The sequence below is a fragment of the Schistocerca piceifrons genome, chromosome 1, assembly GCF_021461385.2.
Source record: "Schistocerca piceifrons isolate TAMUIC-IGC-003096 chromosome 1, iqSchPice1.1, whole genome shotgun sequence".
Lineage (NCBI taxonomy): Eukaryota > Metazoa > Arthropoda > Insecta > Orthoptera > Acrididae > Schistocerca > Schistocerca piceifrons.
Window position 1 is genome coordinate 214,969,275 of NC_060138.1, and position 15,598 is coordinate 214,984,872.

At 42.8% G+C, this 15,598-nt stretch overlaps 1 protein-coding gene across 1 annotated transcript in view; it reads right to left on the reverse strand.

Moving 5' to 3' along the window:
• The window catches only part of LOC124788585 (PR domain zinc finger protein 5-like), a 54,796-nt gene that overhangs the window by 25,152 nt on the left and 14,046 nt on the right, over positions 1–15,598 (reverse strand). The window contains exons 3-4 of the mRNA XM_047255859.1: positions 1,469–1,654; positions 1,268–1,381 (exon numbers count right to left, since the gene is read on the reverse strand). Of these exons, the coding sequence (XP_047111815.1) occupies positions 1,268–1,381; positions 1,469–1,654 (300 nt within the window). The remainder of the gene's footprint in view (positions 1–1,267; positions 1,382–1,468; positions 1,655–15,598) is intronic.

Sequence of the window (15,598 nt, forward strand, 5' to 3'; positions counted from 1 at the left end):
AAGAAATAACTACTGTTTTGCATAATCCAGATTTTCTAATGTACATAATATGCAACAAAATATCTGTTGGATTGCATAAGGAACAAGCATACAATACAGATCACTGCACATGGCCAAAACCTTTACTCTGTATTCAAATTCATGGGCTTCACCAACTCTCAACAACATTATCACCTTTCAAGCTAATCTGGGTCTAGAACTATACTGCAATCAGTTGCTGTGGTGGTGGTTTTTTGTGTGTGTGTGTGTGTGTGTGTGTGTGTGTGTGTGTGTGAGAGAGAGAGAGAGAGAGAGAGAGAGAGTATTAACAGTGATTCCTGGCAAAAATTATCCAAATAAATGTAACAACCAGAACGGTTAACATTAAATAAAAATGCAACAGCTACCAACATGTATCAGATGCAGCAGAGATATGTTCAGTGCCTGACATACATAAAAATGCAAAAGTGACTTTGGCAGTACCAATCCTTTGAAACGAAGGTTTGATCACAGCATATGATATACCACACAAGGATATGGGGCCTGAAAAATTCTAGGTTCAAATGGCTCTAAGCACAACTACTTAAACCTAACTAACCTAAGGACATTACACACACCCAAGCCCAAGGCAGCATTCGAATCTGCGACCGTAGCAGCCTCGTGGTTCCGAACTGAAGTGCCTAGAAGCTCGGCCACCGCGGCCGGCCGAAAAACTCTTGCTTGTTTATCAACAAGATACCGTGCTGGTTTTGAGTGGTGGTGGTGGTGGTGGTGGTGGTGGTGGTGTTGGGAGAGGGTTACTTCTGGAATATAATGGGTTCACTGAGACTCATTTTATTTCGATTACTGAGTGTCACTGCAAAAGCCAGTTCGAAAAGAACTTGCACACTTCTGTCCATGATAATGTGTCCTTTGTGGAGTAAGGAAAGTCAGAAATTGGTAGAAGAACTTAAAACTACATAGTAGTCACTACATTCAACCAACATGGATTCAGCTAAGCACTTTGGGGCACACTGATGGCACCTACTCACAATTTAGATCTTCCACTTACGCATACCAGAAAATTATGGACGCTTGTCGAAAAGGTACTATTCACATTTATTTCAGGATCTTGTGCCAGTTTCCTGAGATAAAACTGCGTTGATGCATTTTATAAAGAACTAGATTCAATCATACATGACACTACACATCTGTACCATGACTTTTTCCCAGTCCTTGCACTCTGCACTAATTATTTGCCATTCAATGGGGCTAAATGTGTTACCTATTTCATCCCTGTTGTTCTTACCTCTGTTCTTCACTAGTCACATAGAGATCACCTGGTTTATGATACATATTGTGATTGTCATATGCTTTCTTGCAATAAAATAATGCATCACACGTTGTGCATTTTATTAAATCTCTGAAACAAAACAGAAAATGCCACATTCGTTTTAACCGACTAAAGTTAGTAATACTTATTCTTTCAATTATTGGTTTAACTACTTACTCAGGCACACTATTCCTCTCTGCCTCTGAATGTTGGCGTTCTAAATGTTTTTGCAAATTGAACTTCATAATATATTCAAATCCACATAAATGACAATAGTAGACAGACTGTGCTTCTCCTGCATTATTAAGTTTTATCTTCTTACTTGGAGGAGGAGTAGCCACTGGTTGAAAGAAAGCTACAATTCTGGGAACATAAAGAAAACAAATCACAATAATAATTATCATTAAATACAAATGAACTAATTTTCTAATAAGGTTCACTTTATCCCTAACACTTTCCAGTAACACATCTTGACAAGATCGTTGTTAGTGACACACAAAGAACTAATATCTGAAATATCATTCCCTTATCTTACAGTATTAACAACAGACTTCTTTTCATCTGTAAAATACTCGTGCATCTCACAGAGAACATGATAAAATTATACAGTAAGCTGATGGAGTGATACCATATGTGAAGCACACATGCCATGCTTTTTCATATACATTTGGTATTATTCCAACACATAATCTACACTGGGAGATAATTAGATTGATGTTTTTGACCTGATCTATAAAGAATACTGTGACAATTCATTTAGCGCAACACCTGCTACAAAACGAAAACATTCAGACTCAGTTCTAGTCTCAAACAAAGTTGTAATATATTGCATTGATTTATCTTCTAGAATGGCATTCCACCTCATAATGAGAATTTCTCTAGGGGATATTAGTCTCTGTTAACAAATTCTCTTTCTTGGGTGTTAGAACTTCATTACTAATTAAATTACTTATTTTCATTTTTTCTTCTTTTATCTTTTTTAATGACCCCCCCGCCCCCCCTCTCGTTCCTGTTGTGACAGTGCCACGACATTCAAAAGTGCCGCTACGTTAGTACGCGAACACGGCGATAGAGGCGCTCCGCAGCTCGGCCGAGCGCGGGAGCGCCACCTGGCTATGAACGGTGCCGGCCGCATGTCACGGCACGGCAGTCGAATGACAGATACGGAGTTAGTAACATGTAACCCGCTAGCGTTTCTACTTTTGTATATCCACGCAATTTATTAGTGATTAAAGGTTATAACACTTTTTGGCGACGAGGTCGGATATTTTTTTCCTGCGTTGTGGAATTGTGTGTTCATGTCGGGGCAGACATGGAACAGCTTATGCAAGCGCTCATTGAACAACAAACACAGCTGACGGCTGCTATTCAGGCACAACAAACACAGCTGACGGCTGCTATTCAGGCGTTGTCGACGTCGCCTACTCATCGTCTGTCTTCATCTTCTCCGCCTCCGTTCCCTCCTTATGACGAGGCCGCTGAAGACTGGGAGGATTATGAGAAGCGTTTGCGGCAACACTTCTTGGCTTTCGGCGTTGTCGACGCTCCTATGTGTAAGTCATTATTTCTCTCTTGGATTTCCCCACGGATCTGTCAGCTGCTATCTCAGTTAGCCCCTCTGCGGGACCCTGCCTCTCTGTCCTTCCAAGAAATGTGTGACTTATTGTCTGACTATTACCGAAAAAACACCCATGTCATTGCCGCCCGCGTGGCGTTCTACCGGTGTCGTAAACAGCCCCATCACTGTTACCGGGCTTTGGCGGCGGAACTACACGGTCTGAGTCGGAAATGTCAGTTTGTCACGGACACTCATCATGAGTCTTACGCTGATTCAATGGTTAGGGACGCTATTTCACGGCTTGCTCCTGATAAAGAAGTTCGGCAACGTGCCTTACAATTGCCAAACCCGTCGTTGTCGGAAGATCTCAGCATCGCTCAATCGTTTGAAGTGTCTCACGCTGCTGGTGCGCAAATAGACGCGTGGTGTGATGTAGGCGCTGTACAAACCACTTTCGACGCGGACAATTTGCCTGTTTCACAGGGAAACGACGATGTGGCGGCGGTGCACTCGCGTCAACAACGTCGCGTTGGGCCGCCACGCTCGCAGCGAAAACAGCAACCACAGAAGCAGGTTCGTTCCGCCCTTCCTTCTTGTCCACGTTGTTTCGTACAGCATGACAGAGCCGCGTGTCCAAAACGTTGGGCCACGTGTAATTCATGTAGGAAAAAAGGCCACATTGCTTCTGTGTGTCAGTCCCCTAAAGTTCCTGGCGACGAGGATGGGATCGCCCATCGTGGTGGTTTCTAAACCAAACGGGAGTCTGCGATTGTGTGGTGATTTTAAAGCCACTGTCAACGCTCAAAGCCTCATTGACACTTATCCTCTTCCCCGTCCTGAGGAGTTATTTACCAAGCTCGCTGGGGGCCAGTTCTTTTCCAAAATTGACTTATCGGAGGCGTACCATCAGTTGCCGTTGGATGCATCTTCCAAGGAATTTCTCGTCATCAACACTCCTTGTGGGTTGTATCAGTACCAGCGGTTACCATTTGGCGTCGCTAGCGCGCCGGCCATTTTTCAGCGGTTTTTGGAACAGCTCACGGCTTCCGTTCCCGGCTGCATCAACTACCTGGATGACATTGTTGTCACGGGGGCCTCCACTGAGGAGCACCTTCGCAATTTGCGTTCCCTGTTCCGGGTTCTGCATTCAGCTGGGTTGAAGTGCAATCTGGAAAAGTCACAGTTCTTCCAACCCTCCGTTGTGTATCTTGGTTTCCACTTGTCCCGTGAGGGTATACGTCCTCTACGACAGCACGTTGCGGCCATTACCGCTCTACCCCGGCCGTCTACGGTCAAAGAACTTCAGGCATTTCTAGGCAAGGTTGCTTATTATCACAAATTCATTCCCTCCGCGGCGGCGGTGGCTCATCCTCTGCATCAGCTGTTACGCAAAAACGTTCCTTTCTGTTGGTCCGCCGAGTGTGAGCAGGCTTTTGTCCGCCTGAAGGCTCATTTGCAGTCAGCGCCTTGTCTTGCCACATTCCGTCCGGGTCAGCACTTGGTTCTGGCGACTGACGCGTCACAGTATGACCTAGGGGCTGTTCTCGCCCATCGGTATGAGGATGGGTCGGAACGACCCATCGCCTATGCTTCCAAGACCCTCAACGATGCCCAACGGCGTTACTCTCAAATAGAAAAGGAGGCGCTCGCTATCATTTATGCTCTCAAAAAGTTCAGCGTTTTTTTGTATGGTTCTAAGTTTCACCTCATCACCGACCACAAGCCGCTGGTCTCTCTGTTCAGCCCCTCGGCGTCGCTTCCGGATAAGGCAGCTCACCGCCTGCAACGTTGGGCCTTATACTTGTCTCGTTTTCACTATGAGATTCACTATCGCCCCACGGCCCAGCACGCCAACGCTGACGCGTTTGCCGATGGGGCCCGACCCGGTTTTCGATCGAGATGAACTACTCTGTTTCCACATTGATGAGGAAGAACGTCGTGCGGCCGAGGGTTTTCCACTTACAGGTACGCAGGTCGCGTCGGCTACGGCGCGGGACCCGGTCCTGCGTCAGGTGATCGGTTTTGTTCAGTGGGGTTGGCCGGACAGGACCAAGGGCCGGGCATTGGATCCCCTTCGCAACTACCATGCCTTGCGCCTTCGTCTGTCTGTTCGTGAGGGTGTTGTTCTTCTGGCCACGGATGGCGCATCTCCACGGGTTGTGGTGCCCGCCTCTCTTCGCAAAGATGTTCTCAAACTATTGCATGAGGGCCATTGGGGGATTTCTCGGACTAAGTCCCTGGCCCGCAGACACGTTTATTGGCCCGGTATTGATTCGGACATCGCCCACATGGTCGCTGCGTGTGATCAGTGTGTTCAACAACCGGCTGCGCCTCGTACTCTGCCCTCTCCGTGGCCTGATCCGGCGCAGCCGTGGGAACGGGTGCACGCTAACTTTGCCGGCCCCTTCCTCGGCACTCATTGGCTACTGTTGATTGACGCCTTCTCGAAGTTTCCGTTTGTTGTTCGATGCCCGTCGCCCACCACTGCGGCGACGACGCTGGCTTTGTCCAAAATCTTTGCGCTAGAAGGTCTTCCATCCACGATTGTCACGGACAATGGCCCTCAGTTCTCTGCGCAGGCCTTCCGTGATTTTTGTACTGGACAAGGGATTCATCATGTTACAGCACCCCCCTTCCATCCGCAATCGAATGGGGAGGTCGAGTGCCTTGTCCGCACTTTCAAAAGCCAAATGAAAAAATTCCTTAGTGATTTTTCCACAGATGACGCTCTGTTGCAATTTCTGAGTTCTTATCGCTTCACGCCTCTGGGTGATCGCAGCCCTGCTGAACTCTTGCATGGCCGCCAACCGCGCACTCTACTGCACCTGCTTCACCCTGTCAGGCCTTGTACTGTGTCCCCTAGTGCGGGAAAATACCCGGTGGGCGCCGACGTGTGGGCACGGGGGTATGGATCTCGCCCTAAATGGATTCCAGGGGTGGTCCAGGCTCTTCGCGGCCGCCGGCTTTGTGAAATACGTACGGACGACGGCATGGTTGTTCGCCATTACGACCAGATGCGCCCACGAGTGGTGGCCACGCCGGTACCACCGCCCCTTCTTTCGTCTCCACCAGCCCGAGAAGCCAGTCCTGTCGCTGCTGCCGATCTTCCGGGCGTGTTGCTGCCGCCGCCGTCGCTACCGCTTCCGAGTACGCCGGAACCGGCCCCAGTCGCGACGCCGCCTTCTCCGGGACCCATCTCGCTGGAGCACACCCCCAGGTCCATGACACCTATGGATGCTGCTCCAGAGTTTTCACCCATCATCTCGTCCAGGAGGCACGTTCCACGCGCAAGCTTCTGTCCTGGACATTTTCGACCATACTCTCGTGTTTCTCCGCGGGATCTTCTCGGGGCCTCCCAAGAGGCCATGGATGTCTCCGCACTGTCCGTGTCTCCAAGGAAGTGAGTGTTTTTTTTCGAGGGGGGAAAAGTGTTGTGACAGTGCCACGACATTCAAAAGTGCCGCTACGTTAGTACGCGAACACGGCGATAGAGGCGCTCCGCAGCTCGGCCGAGTGCGGGAGCGCCACCTGGCTATGAACGGCGCCGGCCGCATGTCACGGCACGGCAGTCGAATGACAGATACGGAGTTAGTAACATGTAACCCGCTAGTGTTTCTACTTTTGTATATCCACGCAATTTATTAGTGATTAAAGGTTAGAACAGTTCCTCCTTTTTCTACTACGTCTTAATTGCATTATTATATTAGGGTGGAAAGCTGGGTCCGAGTGATCCACAAGGAGGTTGAGGTGAAAGATAGCTTTCTTGGTTTCAGTGACAGCTTACCTTCTAGCAGCCATAGCCCTCTAAATAGAAACAATTCCGCATGCAGAGGGCAATGGGTACAATACTAATTTTGGTGTAAATTGGGAATGTGTGTTCAATTGCAGACACAAATTTTGCATATGATGGAGGTTGAGTACAGTGTATCACAGTGATATGATAGTTTGTGAAACATGTTCAAAATGCCCCTCCATTATTAGGAAACAAGATTTAGTTAGCACAACTTCTGAATACTGGTAACCACTGCAAAGAGCAATTCTATCTTCAGAGCCAACTTGTAAACATCGCATGTATTGTTAATCTGTGCAATGACAGTAAATCTGTCTAATCATCACATTTCTGAGTAATAGGCTTAGTTAATAGATGTGACGCATATTTCATCAAAGCATATGACTACAACAAACAATGCTGCGGCAGGCAATCAGCAAAATTATCTTTATTGTTACACACTGAGAACATTTGCACTATGCGATAGAAAAGTTCAGGTTCCTATTGTCAAATGCCATTGCTTTACAAGGTTTTTATTTGAATTTGTGCACAGTTCTATGAGAGGATGCTACTGACACTGATGCAGTGATTTTGTTGGGCTTCATTCCAAGGCTGTCCTTCACTTGTCTAGTCTGGCCAAAACCGATACCACAGTCTGAGGTTCAGGCTGGGGTCTATGAGGGAACTGGCACCTGTATCCCTGGTACTGGTTCCTGGGATCTGTATTAGGATTCCGACTCATCTGATTGAATCAGAATCATGAGTTGATCACAGATTTGTGGAAACCTGTGATGGAATATTATGATCTTAGTTTTGCCGAAACCTGACACTGGTGCTGAGACCAACTTTCATATAGCTGTGTTGTTACAATCAGAAGATTCTCAGTGATAACAGAGGTTGTGGTTTCTTTGATGTGGTTGCATTTAGATATATGCTGATGATCCAAACCTACAGGTAGTTCTGCTTTAACTATCCTGGCTGAACATAAAGATTGCATAGATTCTACATATTACAGACAAATAACTGCATTAGTGGGTAACGTGGCTCTAAGATACACCATCAGTAAATTAAACTGACTCAATGCTAGGATTTCATGGAAGTCACTAGAGCTTCACTGTAATGTGGCCTTTTCACTGAAAATGGATGAAATAGTTAGTACAATATGCTATTGGAATCCTACTCATATTTTGATTTCTAGGTTCAGTAAACTCTACATGTCATTTCACAACCAAACTTGTTGAGACAGTTGGATTTCTTAAAAAGAATTAACTAACATATTACCTATAATAGACCAGGACATCAGGTAAACTGATTATGCCTGGACTCATATGTAGGGACTGTCAAGAAAACTGTAATAGATATGACAGAAGTTAACTTTGATTCACAATTAAAAATAGCTTGTTCGCAGAACAATAATAGACTTTCATTCACCTGAGACATATTCATAAATGACAAGAAAGAAATAATGGAAAATCAGGGATGGAATAATGGCAATTTTATGAAATGGATAGATTGCTACATACCATACAGCAGAGCTGAGCAAAGTTATAGTCCAAATAAATCCCTTCAAAAAAGATTTCCTAAAACTAAAATTCAAATTGTATGCTAACAAATTTCTTTTCACAAAAATTCTTTTACTGCTATTGCCAAGCTGCACTTTATAATCCCTCTACTTTGGACACTGTCAGCTATTTTGCTGCTCAATCAGCAAAACTCATCCACTACTTTTATTATATCATTTCGTAATCGAATTCGCTTATCACCACCTGATTTCATTCAACTACATTTCACTATCATTTCTGTTTTACTTTGGTAGGTATCCACTGCTATCTTCCCAGTATTCTGATGCTTCTGACAGAATTATAATGTCACTGGCAAAATTCAAAGTTTATATTTCTTAATGATTTTTAGTTCTTGATGACATGCATTTCTTCTGCTTGAACTTTAATTCCTTTTCCAGATTTCTCAATGCTTTCATTTTATGCTTGCTTGGTTAATGCACAGTTTAAATACATGTGGGATAGGCTACAACTTTGTCTCACTTCCTTCTTAACTACGCAACCAACTGAGGTGGTGCAGTGGTTAACACACTGGACTCACATTCGGGGAGGACGACGGTTCAAACCCGTGTCCGGCCATCCTGATTTAGGTTTTCTGTGATTTCCCTAAATCACTTCAGGCAAATGCCAGGATGGTTCCTGAAAAAGGGCACAGCCGATTTCCTTCCCCATCCTTCCCTAATCCGAGCTCGTGTTCCATCTCTAATGACCTCATGGTCGACGGGACGTTAAACACCAATCTCCTCCTCCTCCTCCTCTTAACTATGCAGTCTGTTTGATGTGATAATTCTTTAGTTAATGCCTGTAAGATGTCACTTTCATGAAATTGGATTAAAAAAGGAGACACATAACTAAAATACTGATAAAATAATAACAAGGAAAAGGGGCAGGGAATTGTGTCAAGTGCAGGGACAGTTGTATGTGGGGCTCCCAGGGACTCTCACTCTACCCTCCACCCATCTACATTAAATGCATAAAGTACCTTTGAAAGGTTGCCTTAAATCTAGTGTACTATGAGAAAGGGTTAAAAGACATGGACAATATTGTGTATAGGTCAACAGAGATCAAACATCATCGCATGTGTGGGTTCTTAAGCTGGAGCATCCCTGGGGCCACAATTTCAGCAAAAGGCATTCCCTCCACCCTACCAGCTGCACAGATTTCTTATAGTCTTTGTCAAGATCACAGGTAAGCAGCAAAACCTACCTGCCTGGCAACTCCCTTTAACCATTCCAAATGAATATGCATGTCATTTCAATAAAAGAAACTATTTCTGCATACTCAAAACATAAAAAAAACATATTGCAGCCTCCTGCAGATTAAGCACCCTTTGCTTGCTATCCTTCCAAAAGGCTTCTTTCTGTCAACAACGATCATGGCAATACACATAATTCGTACAAAAACTTTAATGTTATTTATCTCATCAAATAATATATTTTCAATAACCTACGATCCACTATTGTCTTCCTCTGCCCACTATGACAACACAACTTTGGAGCAGGAATGAACAGGTATCACTTGTGCACAGATATGCTGTAAATATCAGTGCCATATAGTGTCTGCTACAGTATTCATTCATAAACATGTTAGGAAGGACACTGAACTCACTAAGAAGAAATTATTATCCCCTATGAAAAGAATTTTGAACCATGAGTAAAGAGACACACTGCCATGTTTTAGCCACATTTCTTACATGAATATCTTAAAGATGACCACTGTCAAATAGTTTGAAAAAATATGTACAGTGGTACATATGTGAAATTTTTTACTTTCTTGAATGACTTTTGGCATGTTTAAGCAAATTATCCCTTTGCGTCAAATTCTACTCATTGGAAATAAGGTAACCCTATTGCAATATCTCCATAGGCGTAACAAACTTTGATCTTTAAGTCCCAATGTTATATTCCTTTAGGTGAGCTGTTACTATCCTCTCTACCTTTTTAGTCCTTACAGAAGAAACAGGAAAGACGTAACTCATGAAATTTCATTGTGCATTCAGTTTTGAAACTTACAGATGCAGTATAGCATTGCTGACAAATACTACAGATGTGGACACAAAACAAGAGTGAAATACTGCTTTGTGATGGCACTATGGATGGAGGAAAGAGAGAAAGGGGGGGGGGGGATATCAAAGTTTTATCCTGAACAGAGAATATTCCACAGAGACAGACATTTTGGGTGTGCTACGCACATGGCTAGTGAGTTACAAGTGAAATCACCACATCCCTGGGTAAGAGTTTGCTGGGTGCCTCTAAAACTTCAAGAAACATATCTGTATGAAGGCTTGTTATGAGCATTTCTTGCTGCCTGTTTGTGTGTCACTGCAGATTGTCTATTGATGAGTAGTAGTATGTTTTTGTTTCGGAATTAAAACCTAGAAATTAGTCACTTTTGACTCCATGGAAACTCTGAGCAACTTGTTATAAACAGAATAGTGTAGTGACCAACTAATGAAAGGTTGCTAGAAAAAAGAAACAAATCATCCAAGTACAAAAATTAGTTGTAGGTCTTGTAACTTAGGTAGAGTAGCACAGTGCAGGCTGCTTTCGTCAGTTCATTCAGAGGACATACACTTTAAGAAATTGCTGATTTCACATGCGCTGATTGTGAATCAGAGGTAAAAAGTGATGCAGTCATGTATCATCTATAAGCAAACAGCCCCAAATGTCGTATGTTGAAGGCTTCAAATTCCAAGCAAGGCAGAGTTCGGCAAAGTTCAAGAGGTCCAGTGGCAGCTGCCTCAGATAGATGAGCTTACAGTCGTTGTTTCACTCCTGTACGCAGTTACTTGCAGACCAAGAAACACACGACCAAAAATCCTGCTTCACCTATGATATGAATTTGAGTTTCTGAAGTATGTTTGTCATAACCCACGTCAGTTCATTACATATAAACCTTGTGTCAGTTGTGAAGTCCAGGCTTAGATTCCTGGCTGAGTTCCTTTACTAAGAGGTAAGGTCCTTAGGCTGCTCCTACATTGCATCTGGAAGTTGTCTGTTCCAATCCAGTCCGACACCAGCATTAGGTGGCTAATGCACGTGCCTACATTGGAGAGAGAGGCGCAGTACGACATCGTCCGGCGCAGGACTGCCAGATTGGCCAACCAAACATGTTTGTTTCCAGTCCAGCGGTGCAACCATGAGCGAACTGATCGACAAGTAATTTCTAATTCAGCTCGTGAGGAATGAGCCTTACTTGTGGGACCAGCGGTAAATGGGATATTAAGCGAGAACTGTGGGAATCTATTGGGGAGCAACTATCAGTAAAAGGTAAATATCAAAATTATGTTGCAATAGTTTTAATGCTTGCTTTCAAATCACTAATGTTATGATAAAACAGTACTAATTTCAATTATATCAGTTTTAACAGATATTGTTTTATCAAACTGTTAAAAAGAAGTAGGTTTTTAATTGCTAAAATATTATTCGATGCGTTCATTTTGCTATGGAACAGCGCCAATCCCACTGAAGTATGACTTGAATTTGTTTCTGATAATTTGAGCCTATTGTGACAGTCTATTGAACGTTCTTGATGAATCACTTTCTTGACGTGTTGATGCACTTACATCTTCTTCTAAATTTGCAGAGTTGAAGAAGTCACCACCTTCAAGGTCAATAATTATGTTGTGCAATAAGCATATATATTTCACTATCTTCTCCGCTTTGCCAGGTTCTGTTTCAATACATTTTCCCAGTGAACGCCACTTGACAGTCATGATACCAAAAACACTCCACACACCTTCTAGCCCTCGACAGCCTGTAACTGAAATCTTTTTCTTCATGTGAGACGTGTCATTTGGAATAAGATTTCATGAGATAAGTTTTCAAAGGATATGCATCATGTCCAAGCAACACAAACGGCGTATCTGTAGTAATTCCTTCGACAAGTAAAGGTTGCGGTAGCGTAGCATGACAGTTCTCCAAGAATGCAGACAAAGTAGAAGTTCCTTCATCACTCTGTTTTCCGTAACCTCCAATATCTATAAAAATGAATCGACAATGGTAGTCCGCCATATCTTGTAAAACTATTGACATAAACTTTTTGTAGTTAAAAAATGTAGTTCCACTTTGTTTTGGACATTTAATTTGGATATGCCTGCCATCAATGCATCCAACTGCATGAACAAAATTCCACTGCCTGTGGAATCCTCTCGCTATTTCTTCAAAAATTTTCGGATCAAGAACGAGTAGATGTCACTCACAGAAATTCCTCAATATCTCATCCACAACAGCCGACACACACTTGTCTACTGTATAATTACTCAGTCGAAATGTTAGACACGAGGACCGAAAAGATATCTCTGTTGCTAAATATCTGAAACAGTGAAATGATATTGGAATATTACTCAAATGATGTGGGTAGTTCTGATTTTGTGAGATTTGTGTTTCCTTTTTCAGGTCAACAGGCTCGGACAACATGGCAGAACTTGCGACACACTTAAGGGGGGGGTGGGATAGAAAACACAACTTGACTCCAAGAGCGGTCAGGAAGCTACTGCATCTGATAAATGGCCCTATTTAAAAAGCATACTGTTTTTGAAACACATTATAACCCCTGGTCCCAGCTCAGGAAACTTGCCTGCCACAGAGAAAGAGAATAAGCATTCTCCACGTGATCGAAGTCCCACCACAACAAGTGTGAAAAGTACAAATGAGGGTGAAATGTGTCTCTCTTCAGAAGAACAAGAGGTGTCTGCTTCTACGTCGTCTTCTGTGAACGCAGACAGAAACAGACCAAAACGTCATCTAAAAAAATATGATTATGATTCACAGGCACTGGACATTGAGAAAAGAAAGATTGACATATTTGAGCAACACGTTTCTCGAAAATATAAATATCAGGATGATGACGACTACTCCTTCTTCATGAGTTTATTGCCATCAGTCAAGAAACTGGATCAACTGGAGAAAATGAGACTGCGTATGAAAATCTTGGGGGGACATCACCAAAGCCTTAGAAGCTCAAAACTTCAAAAACGATGAGAGATCGTCAAGTTGTATGCAGACACACACTGGATGTCCTTTACCATCGTTGCAACCGTCACCTTACCCATCACCAACTGCATCTAATTATGTCCAAGATTTGTCTTTCTTTGTGAGCGTAGTTCAAATGTGTCCTCCTGCCCAACAACCTGATGGCAGTTCACTTTAACGGGCTGCCCCTAATGTACTGTTAATATGTTTTAATGTATACACTAGACGCTTATTTTCCACAATTTTCCTCATCACATTCAATGTTGATATTTGTAAGTCTTAAACCAAACAATTGTTTCATTGTGATTTTCGGATCAAAGATAAATACTTGTTAACAGTTGCTTATTTGCTAATATTACCTAATATTACTGTGAAAAACTGTTAACAAATATATGTTTATGTTAATAAATATATTTTATTGTAACTCATGCCAGAATTTGTTTATAATATTCTAATATTATTTGACTAGTTATGCCACTCAAAATGACAAAAGCCATCAGCTGTTTTTAACGTTGATTTACCTGATTGTGATAGCAAGTTATACATTCCCTGAAGTTGGAATGGCCATTATATAGTCTCTTATGCCTTCAAGTATATAGTCAAACGTTTCTATAAACACTGAAGTTCTTTGAACTTTACTGGAAAATTTCACAGTGACTGACAAGTTGCAAAAAATTCCCCTACAGATCCGTCCTCATTAAAACGATGAACCCAAGTCCTTTTCCTACGTTGTTCTTGTCTAGCAGCAGCCAACACAAAAAATCATCATCCGAATCATTCGTGATAGCTTCTCAACAACTGCAACTGCTGACCTGTAGTATGTAACTGAGTCCAGTGCAGAAATTCATGAATGACAGTGCATTTGGTTGACACTCAGTGTAATCTCTTCCTGTCTCACGTGCGACAGGTGCGTGCAGATGCTGGATCGGCTCAGACCCCGTGTAGGCATTCACGTCGGACGAAGCCGGGGTGCGTTTATCGCTCTTCACCGGACCAGATAACTTCCGGATGCAATGTAGGTGCAGCCTTAGAGTATGGAAGACAGAATTTTCTCTAACCAGCAAGCTCCATCTTAGGATGAATCGGCTTGAGCTTTTAAGGTATATAAGTTACAGTGCACAGGTAGAGCAATGCTTTTTAGCACACAGCAGGAGTGAGGCACGAAGAAGAAGTCGAGAATAAGTCACAGTCTCCTACCGAAGAATTACAAGACTGCAGCCAGCAGTAACTTACTTTGGGCATATAATTATGACAGAATGATTAAAACCCATACCACAAAAGATGATCATGATAAAAGAATATCCAAGACCCAGCACTACAAAGCAATTCAAGAGCTTGTTAGGAATCATGTCATTTTATCATCATTATCATGGACTTCAGTCAGACAGCGAAACATTACATGAATTACTGAAAAAAAGGAGCAAATTATGAGTAGTTGACTCTGCAGGATGCAGCTACCCAGGAATTAAAAGAAAAAATTGTTAGCTCCCTTATCTTACAGTATCCTGATTTTACAAAGCAGCTCATAATTACAATGAATGCTAGCAAGCATTTTCAATGCCATACTGAGAAAAGTAGAATTAAGACAGGATATGCCAGCAGCTTTTGCTGAACTGCACCAGGAAAGAATATAATATGATCTACAGAAGACAATTCATTGTATGTACTGACTACAAACCCTTGAAATGGTTGGCACATACAAGTGATCCACCATCAAGATGAATGAAATTCAAGATACAAGTGATCCACCATCAAGATGAATGAAATTCAAGATAAAACTGGTAGAATACAACTCTATGAAAATATAGAAAGAGGGATCACAAAACACAGGAGCAGATGGATTGTCACGGATACCAGAAGACCCAGCTGCAGTCATTAGGAACATGGAAGAAGTCAGTGAAGAACAACAAGATGACCAGCAACCAATGATTAGTGAAGAGGAGAAGTGAGCCAGTCTGAAGCAATTTCATGATTTGCCAATAGGTGGACACTAAGGAATCATCCACACACATGATCGTATTATAAGGTATAGATAATGCACAGATATGAGTGGAAAGTTGCGAGAGTTGCCAGAACAACATGATTACACAAAATAAGGAGAATATGCCCTTACTGCTGACCGAAATACCTGATCAGGCATTCACTCATTACGGTATCGATACAGATACATCCTAAGGTTTAACGATGTCCTCATGAAATTTTTGTAGCACAGCCTGTAGCACAACATGATGTTGACACAATAGCACAAGTCTTAGTACAAAGAATAATTTGGCATTATGGAATATTCATTTTGTAACTTTTGTATATAACACCACAACACATTCATTAATTGGTTTCATGTCATTTTAGTTATTTTTCAGGAGAAAATGGAACATACTCGTGATCCTACAGCAGGATCCAGCCACAGCACAATAGAATTACGATCACCACATAAGGGAACTAAAGGAA